General features: G+C 45.4%; 1 protein-coding gene across 3 annotated transcripts in view; it reads left to right on the forward strand.

Annotated features, from left to right (window-relative positions):
- Window positions 1–5,533, forward strand: part of LOC106592742 (tudor domain-containing protein 3) — a 64,812-nt gene extending 59,279 nt beyond the window's left edge. Inside the window, exons 14-15 of one of the 3 annotated variants that reach the window (XM_045699591.1) lie at window positions 11–150; window positions 5,102–5,533. In XM_045699591.1, the coding sequence (XP_045555547.1) occupies window positions 11–121 (111 nt within the window). In that variant the 3' untranslated portion in view covers window positions 122–150; window positions 5,102–5,533. Of the gene's footprint in view, window positions 1–7; window positions 151–5,101 lie in introns of all 3 variants that reach the window. The other 2 variants (XM_045699590.1, XM_045699593.1) reach the window with 2 other exon arrangements.
- Window positions 5,534–19,612: the final 14,079 nt, after the last annotated feature.

Below are 19,612 nucleotides of genomic sequence, written 5' to 3' on the forward strand. Positions count from 1 at the left end.
GTGGTAGCAGAAGGAAGAGGAGGGGTTAGAGTACCGGCGCGGGGGAGACGGGCAGCCTCGGACCACCACGAGGACACGGCCCACGGTCCAGTATTACCAGCCGCCCAGGGCCAGGGACTGACTGACTGATCACATCATGACTGAGTTACGGTACGGACACAACACCTGTACTACACTACATGACTGAGTTACGGTACGGACACAACACCTGTACTACACCACATGACTGAGTTACGGTACGGACACAACACCTGTACTACACCACATGACTGAGTTACGGTACGGACACAACACCTGTACTACACCACATGACTGAGTTACGGTACGGACACAACACCTGTACTACACCACATGACTGAGTTACGGTACGGACACAACACCTGTACTACACCACATGACTGAGTTACGGTATGGACACAACACCTGTACTACACTACATGACTGAGTTACGGTACGGACACAACACCTGTACTACACTACATGACTGAGTTACGGTACGGACACAACACCTGTACTACACCACATGACTGAGTTACGGTACGGACACAACACCTGTACTACACTACATGACTGAGTTACGGTACGGTCACAACACCTGTACTACACCACATGACTGAGTTACGGTACGGACACAACACCTGTACTACACATGACTGAGTTACGGTACGGACACAACACCTGTACTACACCACATGACTGAGTTACGGTACGGACACAACACCTGTACTACACTACATGACTGAGTTACGGTACGGACACAACACCTGTACTACACCACATGACTGAGTTACGGTACGGACACAACACCTGTACTACACCACATGACTGAGTTACGGTACGGACACAACACCTGTACTACACTACATGACTGAGTTACGGTATGGACACAACACCTGTACTACACTACATGACTGAGTTACGGTACGGACACAACACCTGTACTACACCACATGACTGAGTTACGGTACGGACACAACACCTGTACTACACTACATGACTGAGTTACGGTACGGACACAACACCTGTACTACACTACATGACTGAGTTACGGTACAGACACAACACCTGTACTACACCACATGACTGAGTTACGGTACGGACACAACACCTGTACTACACCACATGACTGAGTTACGGTACGGACAGGTTACACTTGTACTACACTACATGACTGAGTTACGGTACGGACACAACACCTGTACTACACCACATGACTGAGTTACGGTACGGACACAACACCTGTACTACACCACATGACTGAGTTACGGTACGGACACAACACCTGTACTACACCACATGACTGAGTTACGGTACGGACAGGTTACACCTGTACTACACTACATGACTGAGTTACGGTACGGACACAACACCTGTACTACACCACATGACTGAGTTACGGTACGGACACAACACCTGTACTACACTACATGACTGAGTTACGGTACGGACACAACACCTGTACTACACTACATGACTGAGTTACGGTACGGACACAACACCTGTACTACACCACATGACTGAGTTACGGTACGGACACAACACCTGTACTACACCACATGACTGAGTTACGGTACGGACACAACACCTGTACTATACCACATGACTGAGTTACGGTACGGACAGGTTAGACCTGTACTACACTACATGACTGAGTTACGGTACGGACACAACACCTGTACTACACCACATGACTGAGTTATGGTACGGACACAACACCTGTACTACACTACATGACTGAGTTACGGTACGGACACAACACCTGTACTACACTACATGACTGAGTTACGGTACGGACACAACACCTGTACTACACCACATGACTGAGTTACGGTACGGACACAACACCTGTACTACACCACATGACTGAGTTACGGTACGGACACAACACCTGTACTACACTACATGACTGAGTTACGGTACGGACACAACACCTGTACTACACCACATGACTGAGTTACGGTACGGACACAACACCTGTACTACACTACATGACTGAGTTACGGTACGGACACAACACCTGTACTACACCACATGACTGAGTTACGGTACGGACACAACACCTGTACTACACCACATGACTGAGTTATGGTACGGACACAACACCTGTACTACACTACATGACTGAGTTACGGTACGGACACAACACCTGTACTACACCACATGACTGAGTTACGGTACGGACACAACACCTGTACTACACCACATGACTGAGTTACGGCATCGGACACAACACCTGTACTACACTACATGACTGAGTTACGGTACAGACACAACACCTGTACTACACCACATGACTGAGTTACGGTACGGACACAACACCTGTACTACACCACATGACTGAGTTACGGTACGGACACAACACCTGTACTACACCACATGACTGAGTTACGTGCACGGACAGGTTACACCTGTACTACACTACATGACTGAGTTACGGTACGGACACAACACCTGTACTACACCACATGACTGAGTTACGGTACGGACACAACACCTGTACTACACCACATGACTGAGTTACGGTACGGACACAACACCTGTACTACACCACATGACTGAGTTACGGTACGGACACAACACCTGTACTACACTACATGACTGAGTTACGGTACGGACACAACACCTGTACTACACCACATGACTGAGTTACGGTACGGACACAACACCTGTACTACACCACATGACTGAGTTACGGTACGAACACAACACCTGTACTACACTACATGACTGAGTTACGGTACGGACACAACACCTGTACTACACCACATGACTGAGTTACGGTACGGACACAACACCTGTACTACACTACATGACTGAGTTACGGTACGGACACAACACCTGTACTACACCACATGACTGAGTTACGGCACGGACACAACACCTGTACTACACCACATGACTGAGTTACGTGCACGGACACAACACCTGTACTACACCACATGACTGAGTTACGGTACGGACACAACACCTGTACTACACTACATGACTGAGTTACGGTACAGACACAACACCTGTACTACACCACATGACTGAGTTACGGTACGGACACAACACCTGTACTACACCACATGACTGAGTTACGGTACGGACAGGTTACACCTGTACTACACTACATGACTGAGTTACGGTACGGACACAACACCTGTACTACACCACATGACTGAGTTACGGTACGGACACAACACCTGTACTACACCACATGACTGAGTTACGGTACGGACACAACACCTGTACTACACTACATGACTGAGTTACGGTACAGACACAACACCTGTACTACACCACATGACTGAGTTACGGTACGGACACAACACCTGTACTACACCACATGACTGAGTTACGGTACGGACAGGTTACACCTGTACTACACTACATGACTGAGTTACGGTACGGACACAACACCTGTACTACACCACATGACTGAGTTACGGTACGGACACAACACCTGTACTACACCACATGACTGAGTTACGGCACGGACACAACACCTGTACTACACCACATGACTGAGTTACGTGCACGGACAGGTTACACCTGTACTACACTACATGACTGAGTTACGGTACGGACACAACACCTGTACTACACCACATGACTGAGTTACGGTACGGACACAACACCTGTACTACACCACATGACTGAGTTACGGTACGGACACAACACCTGTACTACACCACATGACTGAGTTACGGTACGGACACAACACCTGTACTACACCACATGACTGAGTTACGGTACGGACACAACACCTGTACTACACTACATGACTGAGTTACGTGCACGGACACAACACCTGTACTACACCACATGACTGAGTTACGGTACGGACACAACACCTGTACTACACCACATGACTGAGTTACGGTACGGACACAACACCTGTACTACACTACATGACTGAGTTACGGTACGGACACAACACCTGTACTACACCACATGACTGAGTTACGGTATGGACACAACACCTGTACTACACTACATGACTGAGTTACGGTACGGACACAACACCTGTACTACACCACATGACTGAGTTACGGTACGGACACAACACCTGTACTACACTACATGACTGAGTTACGGTATGGACACAACACCTGTACTACACTACATGACTGAGTTACGGTACAGACACAACACCTGTACTACACCACATGACTGAGTTACGTGCACGGACACAACACCTGTACTACACCACATGACTGAGTTACGGTGCACGGACAGGTTACACCTGTACTACACTACATGACTGAGTTACGGTACGGACACAACACCTGTACTACACCACATGACTGAGTTACGGTACGGACACAACACCTGTACTACACCACATGACTGAGTTACGGTATGGACACAACACCTGTACTACACTACATGACTGAGTTACGGTACGGACACAACACCTGTACTACACCACATGACTGAGTTACGGTACAGACACAACACCTGTACTACACCACATGACTGAGTTACGGTACGGACACAACACCTGTACTACACCACATGACTGAGTTACGGTACGGACACAACACCTGGACCCCTTGCCATGTAAACACTATAGCAAGTTAGTCCCAAATGGCCCTCTATTCCCTCGATAGTGCGCTTCTGTTGACCAGATTGCTACGGGTTAGTCCTATGGGCCCTGGTCTAAAGTAGTGTACTGTATAGGAAATGTAGTGCCATTTCTGAGAACCACCACACTGACCGTTCACACTAGATCCCTCCCTCCCTCCCTCCCTCCCTCCCTCCCTCCCTCCCTCCCTCCCTCCCTCCCTCCCTCCCTCCCTCCCTCCCTCCCTCCCTCCACACAGTTAGTCAGTACCTCCCTCCCTCCCTCCCTCCACACTGTTAGTCAGTAGCTTTCCTGAGGGCCTTATCGTCAAGTAAACAGCCCCAGAGAGCAAACAGCAGCCATTACCGTGGTTACCAGCGCTCCGTGACGTTAATATGAAAGGTAGGTTTGTGTGTTTATTGACAGAGAGATGTTTACTCCCCAAGGCTGGATGATCTTGGACAAAGCAGTGTGAACTGAACACAGGGTTGATGGTGGTTTGACAAGGTGAACTGACTCTCTGACTCTCTGTCTGTTTCCTTTTCCCCTCAGACGGAGTCCACGAAGGATCCCAGAGGTCCACGCATCTGACCTCAAAAACCACATCTTTCTTCTCTCGGGTTGCAAAATTCCAGCAAGTTTTCCAGAATTCCTAGTTGGAGGATTCCACGTCCTTATTGTTCCCTCCTGATTCCTTCAAAATCTTTCAAATGTGGATTTCAGAAAAACTGACTTTTGGGAAAGTTAGTGGGATTTTGCAATCCTTCTCTCCTCTTCACCAAATACACGATGACAACTCTTCCTCTGTGTTCACTTGGGTCTCCATATCAAGAAGTGTGAAACATTCAGGAAAAGGGCTTGTTGCTCAAATATGCTGACAACAAGGACTCTAGCTAACAAACTTTGTAAAGCACACAGCCACTGTACATGGGGAAGATTTGTAAAATAGTTTATTGTTAGACTAATAAAAATGCTGCTCCTGTATTTCTCAGGTTTTTATTTGTCTGATTTGAAATCTCTTTTCCTATGAACGGTCTCATGTTGCACCTTTAATGGTTCAGTCCATGTTCCTCTCTGACACCTCAGTCTGTTACTACAGTCCATGTGTTCCTCTCTGACAGCTCAGTCTGTTACTACAGTCCATGTGTTCCTCTCTGACAGCTCAGTCTGTTACTACAGTCCATGTGTTCCTCTCTGTCAGCTCAGTCTGTTACTACAGTCCATGTGTTCCTCTTGTCTCTGACAGCTGAGTCTGTTACTACAGTCCATGTGTTCCTCTCGTCTCTCAGGCAGGTCAAGCTCATTTGTAGCGTTCAGTGAAGCGGCTCAGAAGGGTAAGACGATCCGTAATAGAGACTGCTGGAAGAGATTACAAAGGGAGCGAGCGCCACAGCTCTTCAGCCATGATTGGACACAGAGCTATTTATATGGGACCCACCATGGACACGACTCCTCGTGCGTTTTACAGATTTTGTGCGTCCCAAATGTTACCGTATTCCTTGTAAGGTACACTGTTGACCAGAGTCCATATGAATATGGTGCCATTTGGGATACATCCATTTGAAACAATCTCCTCAGAGGAGGAGGTTAAGGTTTGAGAGTTCCACTGGACAGAGGAGGTTAAGGTTTGAGAGGTCACCCACAAGATCCACTGGATAGAGGAGGTTAAGGTTTGAGAGGTCACCCACCAGATCCACTGGACAGAGGAGGTGAAAGTTTGAGAGGTCACCCACCAGGGCCACTGGACAGAGGAGGTTAAGGTTTGAGAGGTCACCCACCAGATCCACTGGACAGAGGAGGTTAAGGTTTGAGAGGTCACCCACCAGATCCACTGGACAGAGGAGGTTAAGGTTTGAGAGGTCACCCACCAGATCCACTGGACAGAGGAGGTTAAGGTTTGAGAGGTCACCCACCAGGGCCACTGGACAGAGGAGGTTAAGGTTTGAGAGGTCACCCACCAGGGCCACTGGACAGAGGAGGTTAAGGTTTGAGAGGTCACCCACCAGATCCACTGGACAGATGAGGTTAAGGTTTGAGAGGTCACCCACCAGGGCCACTGGACAGAGGAGGTTAAGGTTTGAGAGGTCACCCACCAGGGCCACTGGACAGAGGAGGTTAAGGTTTGAGAGGTCACCCACCAGGGCCACTGGACAGAGGAGGTTAAGGTTTGAGAGGTCACCCACCAGATCCACTGGACAGAGGAGGTTAAGGTTTGAGAGGTCACCCACCAGGGCCACTGGACAGATGAGGTTAAGGTTTGAGAGGTCACCCACCAGGGCCACTGGACAGAGGAGGTTAAGGTTTGAGAGGTCACCCACCAGGGCCACTGGACAGAGGAGGTTAAGGTTTGAGAGGTCACCCACCAGGGCCACTGGACAGATGAGGTTAAGGTTTGAGAGGTCACCCACCAGGGCCACTGGACAGAGGAGGTTAAGGTTTGAGAGGTCACCCACCAGGGCCACTGGACAGAGGAGGTTAAGTTTGAGAGGACACCTGTTATTCTATATTCCCCAGCTTGATGCAGCTCCATCAGAGCATAGATGAATAATAGATGGGCAGTAATATGGAAACCTATCTAGCAGGATGGATAGATAGATGGATGGATGCATAGATAGATGGACAGATAGACACACAGACAGATAGATGGTGCTGAAAGTGGAGTGGCGCTGACAGAAGATCCACTGTTACAGATGAGCTGTTTAAAAGGAAGTAGGCTTGCTTGGTTGGAGACGGTAGTGAGTTGGGAGGAATTGATTCCTCTTGTCATTGAACGCAGGGCCCTAGTTGCCTACTCTACTAACTCGTTAATAGAACTTTGGCAGGGAGCAGTTGTGTTGTCAAATACAATAGTGAACAGTAGCCCTGATTGAATGACTCATAGAATTAGGAATTAGCATACTAGAATGGATATGAAAGGTACTATGACTCATAGAATTAGGAATTAGAATACTACAATGGATATGAAAGGTACTATGACTCATAGAATTAGGAATTAGCATACTAGAATGGATATGAAAGGTACTATGACTCATAGAATTAGGAATTAGAATACTAGAATGGATATGAAAGGTACTATGACTCATAGAATTAGGAATTAGCATACTAGAATGGATATGAAAGGTACTATGATTCATAGAATTAGGAATTAGAATACTAGAATGGATATGAAAGGTACTATGACTCATAGAATTAGGAATTAGAATACTAGAATGGATATGAAAGGTACTATGACTCATAGAATTAGGAATTAGAATACTAGAATGGATATGAAAGGTACTATGACTCATAGAATTAGAATATTAGAATGGATATGAAAGGTATTATGACAGAATAAAAGGTCAGGGAGGTGGTCAAACATGATTAGCCAGTGTGAATAAGTCATGGCACACTGGCTGACCAGTTTAAATGTAGATGTTCCAAAGGTGCACATCAGTGGCTTGTATGAGGCCTGGAAATGCTAAACGTGTTTGTTTATTAATGGTCGATTACAGTTCATTCGGTAAGTATTCAGACCCCTTCCCTTTTCCACATTTTGTCACCACAGTTGACAGTGCATATCAGAGCAAAAACCAAGCCATTTAGGTCGAAGGAATTGTCCGTAGAGCTCCGAGACAGGATTGTGTCTGGATTTCTGTAGCATTGAAGGTCCCCAAGAACACAGTGGCCTCCATCATTCTTAAATGGAAGAAGTTTGGAACCACCAAGACTCTTCCTAGAGCTGGCTGCAAGGGCCAAACTGAGCAATCAGGGGAGAAGGGCCTTGATCAGGGAGGTGACCAAGAACCCAATGGTCACTCTGACAGAGCTCTAGAGTTCCTCTGTGGAGAAGGGAGAACCTTCCGGAAGGACAACCATCTCTGCAGCATTCCACTAATCAGGCCTTTATTGTAGAGTGTCATGACGGAAGCCTCTCCTCAGTAAAAGGTACATGACAGCCAGCTTGGAGTTTGCCAAAAGGCACCTAAAGGTCTCTCACACAATGAGAAACATGATTCTCTGGTCTGATGAAACCAAGATTAAACTCTTTTGCCTGAATGCCAAGCGTCACATTTGGAGGAAACCTGGTACCATTAATATGGTGAAGTATGGTGATGGCAGCAGCATCCTGCTAGTCAGGATCGAGGGAAAGATGAACGGAGCAAAGTACAGAGAGATCCTTGACGAAAACCTGCTCCACTGCGCTCAGGACCTCAGACTCGGGCGAAGGTTTACCTTCAAACAGGACAACGACCCTCAGGACACAGCCAAGACAATGCACGAGTGGCTTCGGGAGAAGTCTCTGAATGTCCTTGAGTGGCCCAGCCAGAGCCCGGACTTGAACCCGATCGAACATCTCTGGAGGGACCTGAAAATAGCTGTGCAGCGACACTCCCCATCCAACCTGACAGAGCTTGAGAAGATCTGCAGAGAAGAATGCTCACAGCGTTCCAGAAGGACAACAATTTCTGCAGCATTCCACTTATCAGGCCTTTATGGTAGAATGGTAGATGTTTCTTTTATTTTCCTGCATCAGTTAAAAACAGGAAATGCATCATCCTTTGGGTATACTGCTATTCAATCCAATTAGACTGGTTTGGATTTCTCCCTCAACACAACGGCTGTAGTTTTCATACCATTCTGGAACTGAGGGTTTATGACAGTCCCTCCAGTAATTCTATAGGATCTCTATGGGGAGAATAACGTCCGTATGGAATCAACCTGGAACCCCAGATTTGACGTTTTAGAACTGCTGATTCTAGAGACCATTGTCTTTAGGTGTTTATGTACCACAGTTTAAACTCAAATGGGATGTTTGACTAAATCCTCTTGTCCAGCTAACAGGTAAATACATGAAGGTTTTTTGTAAACAAGTGGTTTATTAGAGTCTTTTTCACAGATGCTCAGATGTCAAAAGACTTGATTTCCTGAGAAAGACTTTGTTCTGTCACGGTAGCCAGTAAATAAAGTGATAAACACTGTCACAGTAGAAGGTAAATAAAGTGATAAACACTGTCACAGTAGAAGGTAAATAAAGTGATAAACACTGTCACAGTAGAAGGTAAATAAAGTGATAAACACTGTCACAGTAGAAGGTAAATAAAGTGATAAACACATCACAGTAGAAGGTAAATAAACTGATAAACACTGTCACAGTAGAAGGTAAATAAAGTGATAAACACTGTCACAGTAGAAGGTAAATAAAGTGATAAACACTGTCACAGTAGAAGGTAAATAAAGTGATAATTGTGTTATTGTGGTTGGGGATGCCTGTGTGATCATGATTACCACAGTTGAGTCATTTCTTGTTTTGACAAGCTGTTAGACCCCGATTGACTTGGAAGCTTTCTGTGTCAATGATTGAGATGTTTTCTCTCACATTGAGTTTATGAAGCCCAGTTTATGTCTATCATGGTGATGTCTGACATGCGGTGGGAAGAGATCACTGATGTTAGAGCTCTGTGTAGATACGAGTAACGTCTACAGACCGAACTGAACAAATGAGGAAGTGGCTGTCTATAATCCTACCTCAAAGGACAAAAATATATATATTTTTAAAACTGTTTAACAAATGTTATTTTACTAAATGAAAATGTTGAAACTTTTGAGTGTTAGTTTGTGTTTGTTGATAGAATCATCTAGCTGTTTTGATCTCAATCTGAATAGTGAGAATACTTGTTTCTGTTTCCTGGGAAATGTTGCTGATATCTCCTCTGGGGTGTTATCTCTGTGTATCCCAAATGGCACCCTACACAGTGCACTACCACAGTCCATGCCATAGGGCCCTGGTCAAAAGTAGTGCACTATATAGGGACTAGGGTTCCATTTGATGTTTCATTTACTCTGGATGAGAAGCAGGAACCAGTATGTTCCCAGGGTCAGTTGGGATTTCATTTACTCTGGATGAGAAGCAGGAACCAGTATGTTCCCAGGGTCAGTTGGGATTTCATTCACTCTGGATGAGAAGCAGGAACCAGTATGTTCCCAGGGTCAGTTGGGATTTCATTCACTCTGGATGAGAAGCAGGAACCAGTATGTTCCCAGGGTCAGATGGGATTTCATTTACTCTGGATGAGAAGCAGGAACCAGTATGTTCCCAGGGTCAGATGGGATTTCATTTACTCTGGATGAGAAGCAGGAACCAGTATGTTCCCAGGGTCAGTTGGGATTTCCATCAGATTGAAAAGGGATTTGTTTGCTGCTTTTCCAGGAAGTGTGGTAGAAATGTGTTCTAATAGATGTCTTATACACCCCCCCCCCCACCATACCACATACTGCGTACTCCCTGCTTTTCCTCCAGCGCTGGTTTTCCATCCAGGCAGAGATGAGTATTTAATGATGTTTTCCCTACAGTGCTGCAGCGTACTGGGCCCATCTCTCTCTCTCTCTCTCTCTCTCTCTCTCTCTCTCTCTCTCTCTCTCTCTCGGACCATCACACACACAAACGCACGCACACACACACACTCTGGGACCATCACACACACAAACGCACACAGTCCGTCCGATCACACATCACACAGAAGAAATCTGTTAGAGAAGCATTGGAGACCCTCCGAGGCCCTTGCCTCTAATCTGTCTCTGCTCTCGTCTCCCAGCCGGCGACTTCCCAGTCAAGCTTCTGTCTTTGTCTGGCCGCGTCCCAAGTGGCACCCTATTCCCTATAGTGTGCACACATTTCGACCGGAGCCCTATGGACCCTGGTCAACAGTAGTGCACTACATACTGTAGGTAATGGGGTGCTATTTCAGCTTCACTCTCAGAAGCTCTGACACTCTTACTCTGTACTGCTGGGTATTCACTGGTCCCTCTGACACACACACACACACACACACACACAGAGTGAGTGAACGGAGGTGGGGGGCATCTAAAGAGAGGCCCTTTAGTGTTTCAGCCCTGGGGTTCCCAGCTAGTCGAGCCTCTCCCACAGTCCCTCTCGGAACCCGATAAGCTTTGCTAACAGACGGTGGAATGCCTTCCTGGCTTTGAGAGAAAGAGGGAAACCCCCCCACCCCTTGCAACCTCCTCCCTCCATCCGTCGCTCCATCCCTATCCACATCTATTGGACATTATTTCAGCAGTCACCTCTCCTCCTCTCCTCCTCTCCTCCCCCTCTCCCTCCTATTCACAGCAGCTCTACAGTAGCAGCAGAGTGGAGACCGTGATATCTGACCCTGTAGTGTGGACTAACGGTGTCCTTTCTCTCCCTCTAAACCTTCCCCTCTCCCGCCTCGTCCTCTCCCTCTAAACCTTCCCCTCTCCCGCCTCGTCCTCTCCCTCTAAACCTTCCCCTCTCCCGCCTCGTCCTCTCCCTCTAAACCTTCCCCTCTCCCGCCTCGTCCTCTCCCTCTAAACCTTCCCCTCTCCCGCCTCGTCCTCTCCCTCTAAACCTTCCCCTCTCCCGCCTCGTCCTCTCCCTCTAAACCTTCCCCTCTCCCGCCTCGTCCTCTCCCTCTAAACCTTCCCCTCTCCCGCCTCGTCCTCTCCCTCTAAACCTTCCCCTCTCCCGCCTCGTCCTCTCCCTCTAAACCTTCCCCTCTCCCGCCTCGTCCTCCCTCTAAACCTTCTCCTCTCCCGCCTCGTCCTCTCCCTCTAAACCTTCCCCTCTCCCCCTCACTCCCTCGTTCCCCCTTCTGTCTCCCCTCTCCCCTCCCTTGTGTTTTAAGAGAGGGAGGTCAACTCAACAGTGAGCTAACTACTCAGAATGAGGCCTTTACAAGTGAAAGCCCTGTCATCTATAGCCTGAGTCTGTAGAATGAGGCCTTTACAAGTGAAAGCCCTGTCATCTATAGCCTGAGTCTGTAGAATGAGGCCTTTACAAGTGAAAGCCCTGTCATCTATAGCCTGAGTCTGTAGAATGAGGCCTTTACAAGTGAAAGCCCTGTCATCTATAGCCTGAGTCTGTAGAATGAGGCCTTTACAAGTGAAAGTCCTGTCATCTATAGCCTGAGTCTGTAGAATGAGGCCTTTACAAGTGAAAGCCCTGTCATCTATAGCCTGAGTCTGTAGAATGAGGCCTTTACAAGTGAAAGCCCTGTCATCTATAGCCTGAGTCTGTAGAATGAGGCCTTTACAAGTGAAAGTCCTATCAGTTACAGCAGCAGCTGAGTATATGACCCTTCACAGAGCCACAGTATATAATGCTCTGTTACACAACATAATGGGTTACATTGTGAAGTGTAATGCTTTGTGTTCAGGACAAAAAGTTAATTTCTTTGTTGCAGTTTTACTTTAGTGCCTTATTGCAAACAGGATGCATGATTTATAATATTTATATTCTGTACAGACTTACTTCTTTTCACTCTGTCATTTAGGTTAGTATTGTGGAGTAACTACAATGTTGTTGATCCATCCTCAGTTTTCTCCCATCACAGCCATTAAACTCTGCAACTGTTTTAAAGTCACTATTGACCTCATGGTGAAATCCCTGAGCGGTTTCCTTCCTCTCCGGCAACTGAGTTATGAAGGACGCCTGTATCTTTGTAGTGAGTGGGTGTATTGATACACCATCCACAGTGTAATTAATAACTTCACCACGTTCTAAGGGATGATCAATGTCTGCTTTCTATCTATCAATACTGGTCCCTTCTTTGTGAAGCATTGGAAAACCTCCCTGGTCTTTGTAGTTGAATCTGTGTTTGAAATTCACTGCTCGACTGAGGGACTGTACAGATAACTGTATGTGTTGGGATACAGAGATGAGGTACATTTAGACTCCTGAACTCATTTAGACATGCCATAACAAAGTGGTTGAATACTTATTGATTCAAGAAATTTCAGCTTTGAATTTCTTATTAATTTATAAAAATGTGTCAAAACATATAACCTACACAGGTTATAGTAAACTATCTGTTCAGACCCCAGTACTACCTACAGGTTATAGTAAACTATCTGTTCAGATCCCAGTCCTACCTACAGGTTATAGTAAACTATCTGTTCAGATCCCAGTCCTACCTACAGGTTATAGTAAACTATCTGTTCAGACCCCAGTCCTACCTACGGGTTATAGTAAACTATCTGTTCAGACCCCAGTCCTACCTACAGGTTATAGTAAACTATCTGTTCAGACCCCAGTCCTACCTACGGGTTATAGTAAACTATCTGTTCAGATCCCAGTCCTACCTACAGGTTATAGTAAACTATCTGTTCAGATCCCAGTCCTACCTACAGGTTATAGTAAACTATCTGTTCAGATCCCAGTCCTACCTACAGGTTATAGTAAACTATCTGTTCAGACCCCAGTCCTACCTACAGGTTATAGTAAACTATCTGTTCAGATCCCAGTCCTACCTACAGGTTATAGTAAACTATCTGTTCAGATCCCAGTCCTACCTACAGGTTATAGTAAACTATCTGTTCAGACCCCAGTCCTACCTACTGGTTATAGTAAACTATCTGTTCAGATCCCAGTCCTACCTACAGGTTATAGTAAACTATCTGTTCAGATCCCAGTCCTACCTACAGGTTATAGTAAACTATCTGTTCAGACCCCAGTCCTACCTACAGGTTATAGTAAACTATCTGTTCAGGTCCCAGTCCTACCTACAGGTTATAGTAAACTATCTGTTCAGATCCCAGTCCTACCTACAGGTTATAGTAAACTATCTGTTCAGATCCCAGTCCTACCTACAGGTTATAGTAAACTATCTGTTCAGATCCCAGTCCTACCTACAGGTTATAGTAAACTATCTGTTCAGATCCCAGTCCTACCTACAGGTTATAGTAAACTATCTGTTCAGATCCCAGTCCTACCTACAGGTTATAGTAAACTATCTGTTCAGATCCCAGTCCTACCTACAGGTTATAGTAAACTATCTGTTCAGATCCCAGTCCTACCTACAGGTTACCACAAAACCTCAGAGGTGCCATATTGATATTATAAACTAGTTACCAATGTAATTAGAGCAGTAAAGCCAATCAGCATTCAGGGCTCGAACCACACAGTTTATAATATAATTAATGTGGGTTTGTTTGCCTTCGAGTCGCCTGAGTGCCAGGGAAGGCTTACTGTTGCTAGCTGTGGGGGAGGTGTGTGTGTGTGTGTGTGTGTGTGTGTGTGTGTGTGTGTGTGTGTGTGTGTGTGTGTGTGTGTGTGTGTGTGTGTGTGTGTGTGTGTGTGTGTGTGTGTGTGTGTGTGTGTGTTTGTACACATGTACTCTGATAAACATGCGCATGCCATCAGCAACCCCTTAGGCTTTTCTATCACGTTCAAATAGACCTCTATTTCCAAACTGTTATGATTTCAGGAGAGGAGTCTTTTGCTGAAGGACACAAGAGAGAAGGAATGAGGAAATGGCAGCTTAAAAAAAGATTAAGACTTTACATGGAATTATCAGGACAGGAAGTTTATATTTGCATTTATTATGGATCCCCATTAGCTGCTGCCAAAGCAGCAGCTACTCTTCCTGGGGTCCAGCAAAATGAAGGAAGTTTATACAATAAAAAAAACAACATTACAATACATTGACAGATTTCACAACACACCGTGTGCCCTCAGGCCCCTACTCCACCACTACTGCTTGTGTCAGTTACTTGAAGTGGAATAGAGTTCCATGTAGTCATGGCTCTATGTAGTATTGTTCACCTCTCATAGTCTGTTCTGGACTTGGGGACTGTGAAGAGACCTCTTGTGGCATGTCTTGTGGGGTATGCATGGGTGTCCGAGCTGTGTGCCAGTAGTTTAGACAGACAGCTCGGTGCATTCAACATGTCAATACCTCTCATAAATACAAGTAGTGTTGAAGTCAATCTTCTCCTCCACTTTGAGCCAGGAGAGATTGACATGCATATTATTAATATTAGCTCTCTGTGTACATCCAAGGGCCAGCTGTGCTGCCCTGTACTGAGCCAATTGCAATTTTCTTGCGTCCTTTTTTGTTGCACCTGACCACACGACTGAACAGTAGTCCAGGTGCGACAAAACTAGGGCCTGTAGGACCTACCTTGTTGATAGTGTTGTTAAGACGGTAGAAACTAGGGCCTTTAGGATCTGCCTTGTTGATAGTGTTGTTAAGAAGGCAGAGCATCGCTTTATTATAGACATCTTAGCTACTGTTGCATCAATATGTTTTGACCAAGACAGTTTACAATCCAGGGTTACTCCAAGCAGTTTAGTCATCTCAACTTGCTCAATTTCCACATTATTTATTACAATATGTAGTTGAGGTTTAGTGAGTGTTTTGTTCCAGATACAATGCTTTTAGTTTTAGAAATATTTAGGGCTAACTTATTCCTTGCCACCCATTCTGAAACTAACTGCATCTCTTTGTTGAGTGTTGCAGTCATTTCAGTCGCTTTAGTAGCTGACGTGTATAGTGTTGAGTCATCCACATACATAGACACTCTGGCTTTACCTAAAGCCAGTGGCATGTCGTTAGTAAAAAATTAAAAAAGCAAGGGGCCTAAACAGCTACCCTGGGGAATTCCCGATTCTAACTGGATGATGTTTGAGAGGCTTCCATTAAAGAGCACCCTCTGTGTTCTGTTAGATAAGTAACTCTTTATCCACATTATAGCAGCGGGTGTAAAGCCATAACACATACGTTTTTCCAGCAGCAGACTATGATTGATAATGTCAAAAGCTGCACTGAAGTCTAACAAGACAGCCCCCACAATCATTTGATCATCAATTTATCTCAGCCAATCATCAGTCATTTGTGTAAGTGCTAAGCTTGTTGAGTGTCCTTCCCTATAAGCATGCTGAAATTCTGTTGTCAATTTGTTTACTGTGAAATAGCATTTTATCTGGTCAAACACCATTTTTTCCAGAAGTTTACTAAGGGTTGGTAACAGGCTGATTGGTCGGCTATTTGAGCCAGTAAAGGGGGCTTTACTATTCTTGGGTAGCGGAATCACTTTAGCTTCCCTCCAGGCCTGAGGGCACACACTCTCTAGTAGGCTTAGATTGAAGATGTGACAAATAGGAGTGGCAATATCGTCTGCTTTTATCCTCAGTAATTTTCCATCCAGATTGTCAGACCCTGGTGGTTTGTCATTTGTTGATAGACAACAATACTTTTTTCACCTCTTCCACACTGACTTTACGGAATTCAAAAGTACAATTCTTGTCTTTCATAATTTGGTCTGATATACTTGGATGTGTAGTGTCAGTGTTTGTTGCTGGCATGTCATCCCTACGTTTGCTTATCTTGCCAATGAAAAAGTAATTTGCAATATCAGTGGGATTTGTGATGAATGAGCCATCTGATTTCAATGAATGAAGGAGCTGAGTTTTTAAGGTGCTCTAAAGATTTTTACTATCATTCTTTATCTTTACATTTTTGTCATTTAGCAGACGCTCTCATCCAGAGCGACTTACAGTAGTGAATGCATACATTTCATACATTTTTTTCTCCGTACTGGTCCCCCGTGGGAATCGAACCCACAACCCTGGTGTTGCAAACACCATGCTCTACCAACTGAGCCACACGGGACCGTACGTAGTGTAGTTTATTTTTATTTTGTTTAGTCACATGATTTCTTAATTTGCAGTACGTTTGCCAATCAGTTGTGCAGCCAGACTTATTTGCCATTCCTTTTGCCTCATCCCTCTCAACCATAACATTTTTCAATTCCTCATCAATCCAAGGAGATTTAATAGTTTTTACAGTCATTTTCTTAATGGGTGCTTATTAGTAACTGGAATAAGCAAATCCATAAATGCATCAAGTGCAGCATCTGGTTGCTCCTCATTACACACCACAGACTAGCAAATATTCTTTACATCATCAACATATGAATCACTACAAAACGTATTGTATGACCTCTTATACAGTATATTGGGCCCAGCCTTTGGGATTTTGGTTTCCCTAGACATGGCTATTATATTTTGATCACTACATCCTATGGATTTGGATACTGCTTTTAAAGCAAATATCTGCAGCATTAGTAAAGATGTGATCAATACATGTTGATGATTTAATTCCTGTGCTGTTTGTAAATACCCTGGTAGGTTGACTGATAACCTGAACCTGGTTGTAGGCACTGGTTACAGTTTGAAGTTTTATCTTGAGTGGACAGCTTGATGAAAGCCAGTCAATATTTAAATCACACAGAAAATATACTTCTGTTGATATCACATACATTATCAAGAATTTCACACACGTTGTCCCGATACTGACTGTTAGCACTTGGTGGTCTGTAGCAGCTTCCCACTAGAATGGGCTTTAGGTGAGGCAGATGAACCTGTATCCATATAACTTCAACAGTATTTAACATGAGATCATCTCTAATCTTTACAGGAATGTGGTTCTGAATATGACCAGCAACACCTCCACCTTTGGTATTTCTTTCTTTTCTGTAGATGTTATAACCATGTATTACTACCACTGTATCATCAAAGTGAGTTTCAGAGATGGTCAGAATATGAATGTCATCTGTAACAAGCCAGTTATTGACTTGATGGACCTTGTTTCTTCGGCTACATATGTTAATATGTGCTATTTTTAGCACTTTTCTGTGTTGCTTGATTGTTTTTAATGCTTTACTGGGAAGCTTATCAGAGGTAGACTTACTCATGTTATTTACATTGGAGCTGATAGCGCAGGGCGAGCTGCATAAAGTGGTCTTCCTACTATTGCACACCGCCTCAGTGCTAACAGTGTAACTCTGGTTTATAGGCTCATGATTACTGCTGACAATAGCTGTAGGATAAACAGATGTATTCGGTGCAATTAGGGGTACATAAATTAAATTACTTACATTGTGTTTGCCAATGCCCCTTGGATCATGTACATTTGATGCAGCATTATGAAGACTCATTGTAACAATGGTAGGGATTAACTGAGCTGGTCCTGGATCATTTACCAGTCATTGTTTCAACGCAGCCTTGAAATGAGTCCAGGAGCCAAGATGATTTGGACTCTGTCGTTCCTGTAGAGTATCTTCTGTTTTCAGAAGGTGTCAATTCACCATGCTACAGTTAAGAGGCCTAGCTACAATCTGTAACATGGTGAATGATCAAGACAGGAAGTTGAGAAGCCTAGCTACAATCTGTAGCATAGTAAATTATCAAGACAGGAAGTTGAGAGGCCTAGCTACAATCTGTAGCATGGTGAATTTTCAGGACAGGAAGTTGAGAGGCCTAGCTACAATCTGTAGCATAGTGAATTATCAGGACAGGAAGTTCAGAGGCCTACTACAATCTGTAGCATGGTGAATTTTCAGGACAGGAAGTTGAGAGGCCTAGCTACAATCTGTAGCATGGTGAATTTTCAGGACAGGAAGGTGAGAGGCCTTGCTACAATCTGTAGCATGGTGTGTTTGCATAGCCTTTATATGTCCACGGTCGACCAGTCACACACTCTTGTCTATGTATGTGTGTGTGCTCAATTGCGCGTGTTAGTGTCCGTGTGTGTGTGTGTGTGTGTGTGTGTGTGTGTGTGTGTGTGTGTGTGTGTGTGTGTGTGTGTGTGTGTGTGTGTGTGTGTGTGTGTGTGTGTGTGCGCAGATGCACATTATACCAAGAGAGGGTTGTTTGGAAATTGAAAGGAACCCAAGAATCAACATGACCAGCTGCTGGCTGCCTGACTGGCTGTCCGACTGACAGACTGACAGACTGGCTGCTTGGCTGACTGACTGGCTGTTTGCCTGACTGTCCGACTGACTGACTGGCTGCTTGGCTGACTGACTGGCTGCTTGGCTGACTGACTGGCTGTTTGCCTGACTGTCCGACTGACTGACTGGCTGCTTGGCTGACTGACTGACTGGCCGACTGACTGGCTGCTTGGCTGACTGACTAGCTGTTTACCTGACTGTCCGACTGGCTGCTTGGCTGACTGACTGACTGACTGGCTGCTTGGCTGACTGACTGACTGACTGACTGGCTGACTGACTGGCTGGATGACTGACTGACTGACTGACTGACTGGCTGGCTGCTTGGCTGACTGACTGACTGGCTGGATGACTGACTGACTGACTGACTGGCTGCTTGGCTGGCTGACTGACTGGCTGACTGACTGGCTGACTAGCTGACTGACTGACTGACTGACTGACTGGCTGACTGACTGGCTGACTGGCTGCTTGGCTGACTGACTGACTGATTGACTGACTGGCTGCTTGACTGACTGACTGACTGACTGACTGACTGAC

Source organism: Salmo salar, chromosome ssa17 (assembly GCF_905237065.1).
Source record: "Salmo salar chromosome ssa17, Ssal_v3.1, whole genome shotgun sequence".
NCBI classification, from domain to species: Eukaryota; Metazoa; Chordata; class Actinopteri; order Salmoniformes; family Salmonidae; genus Salmo; species Salmo salar.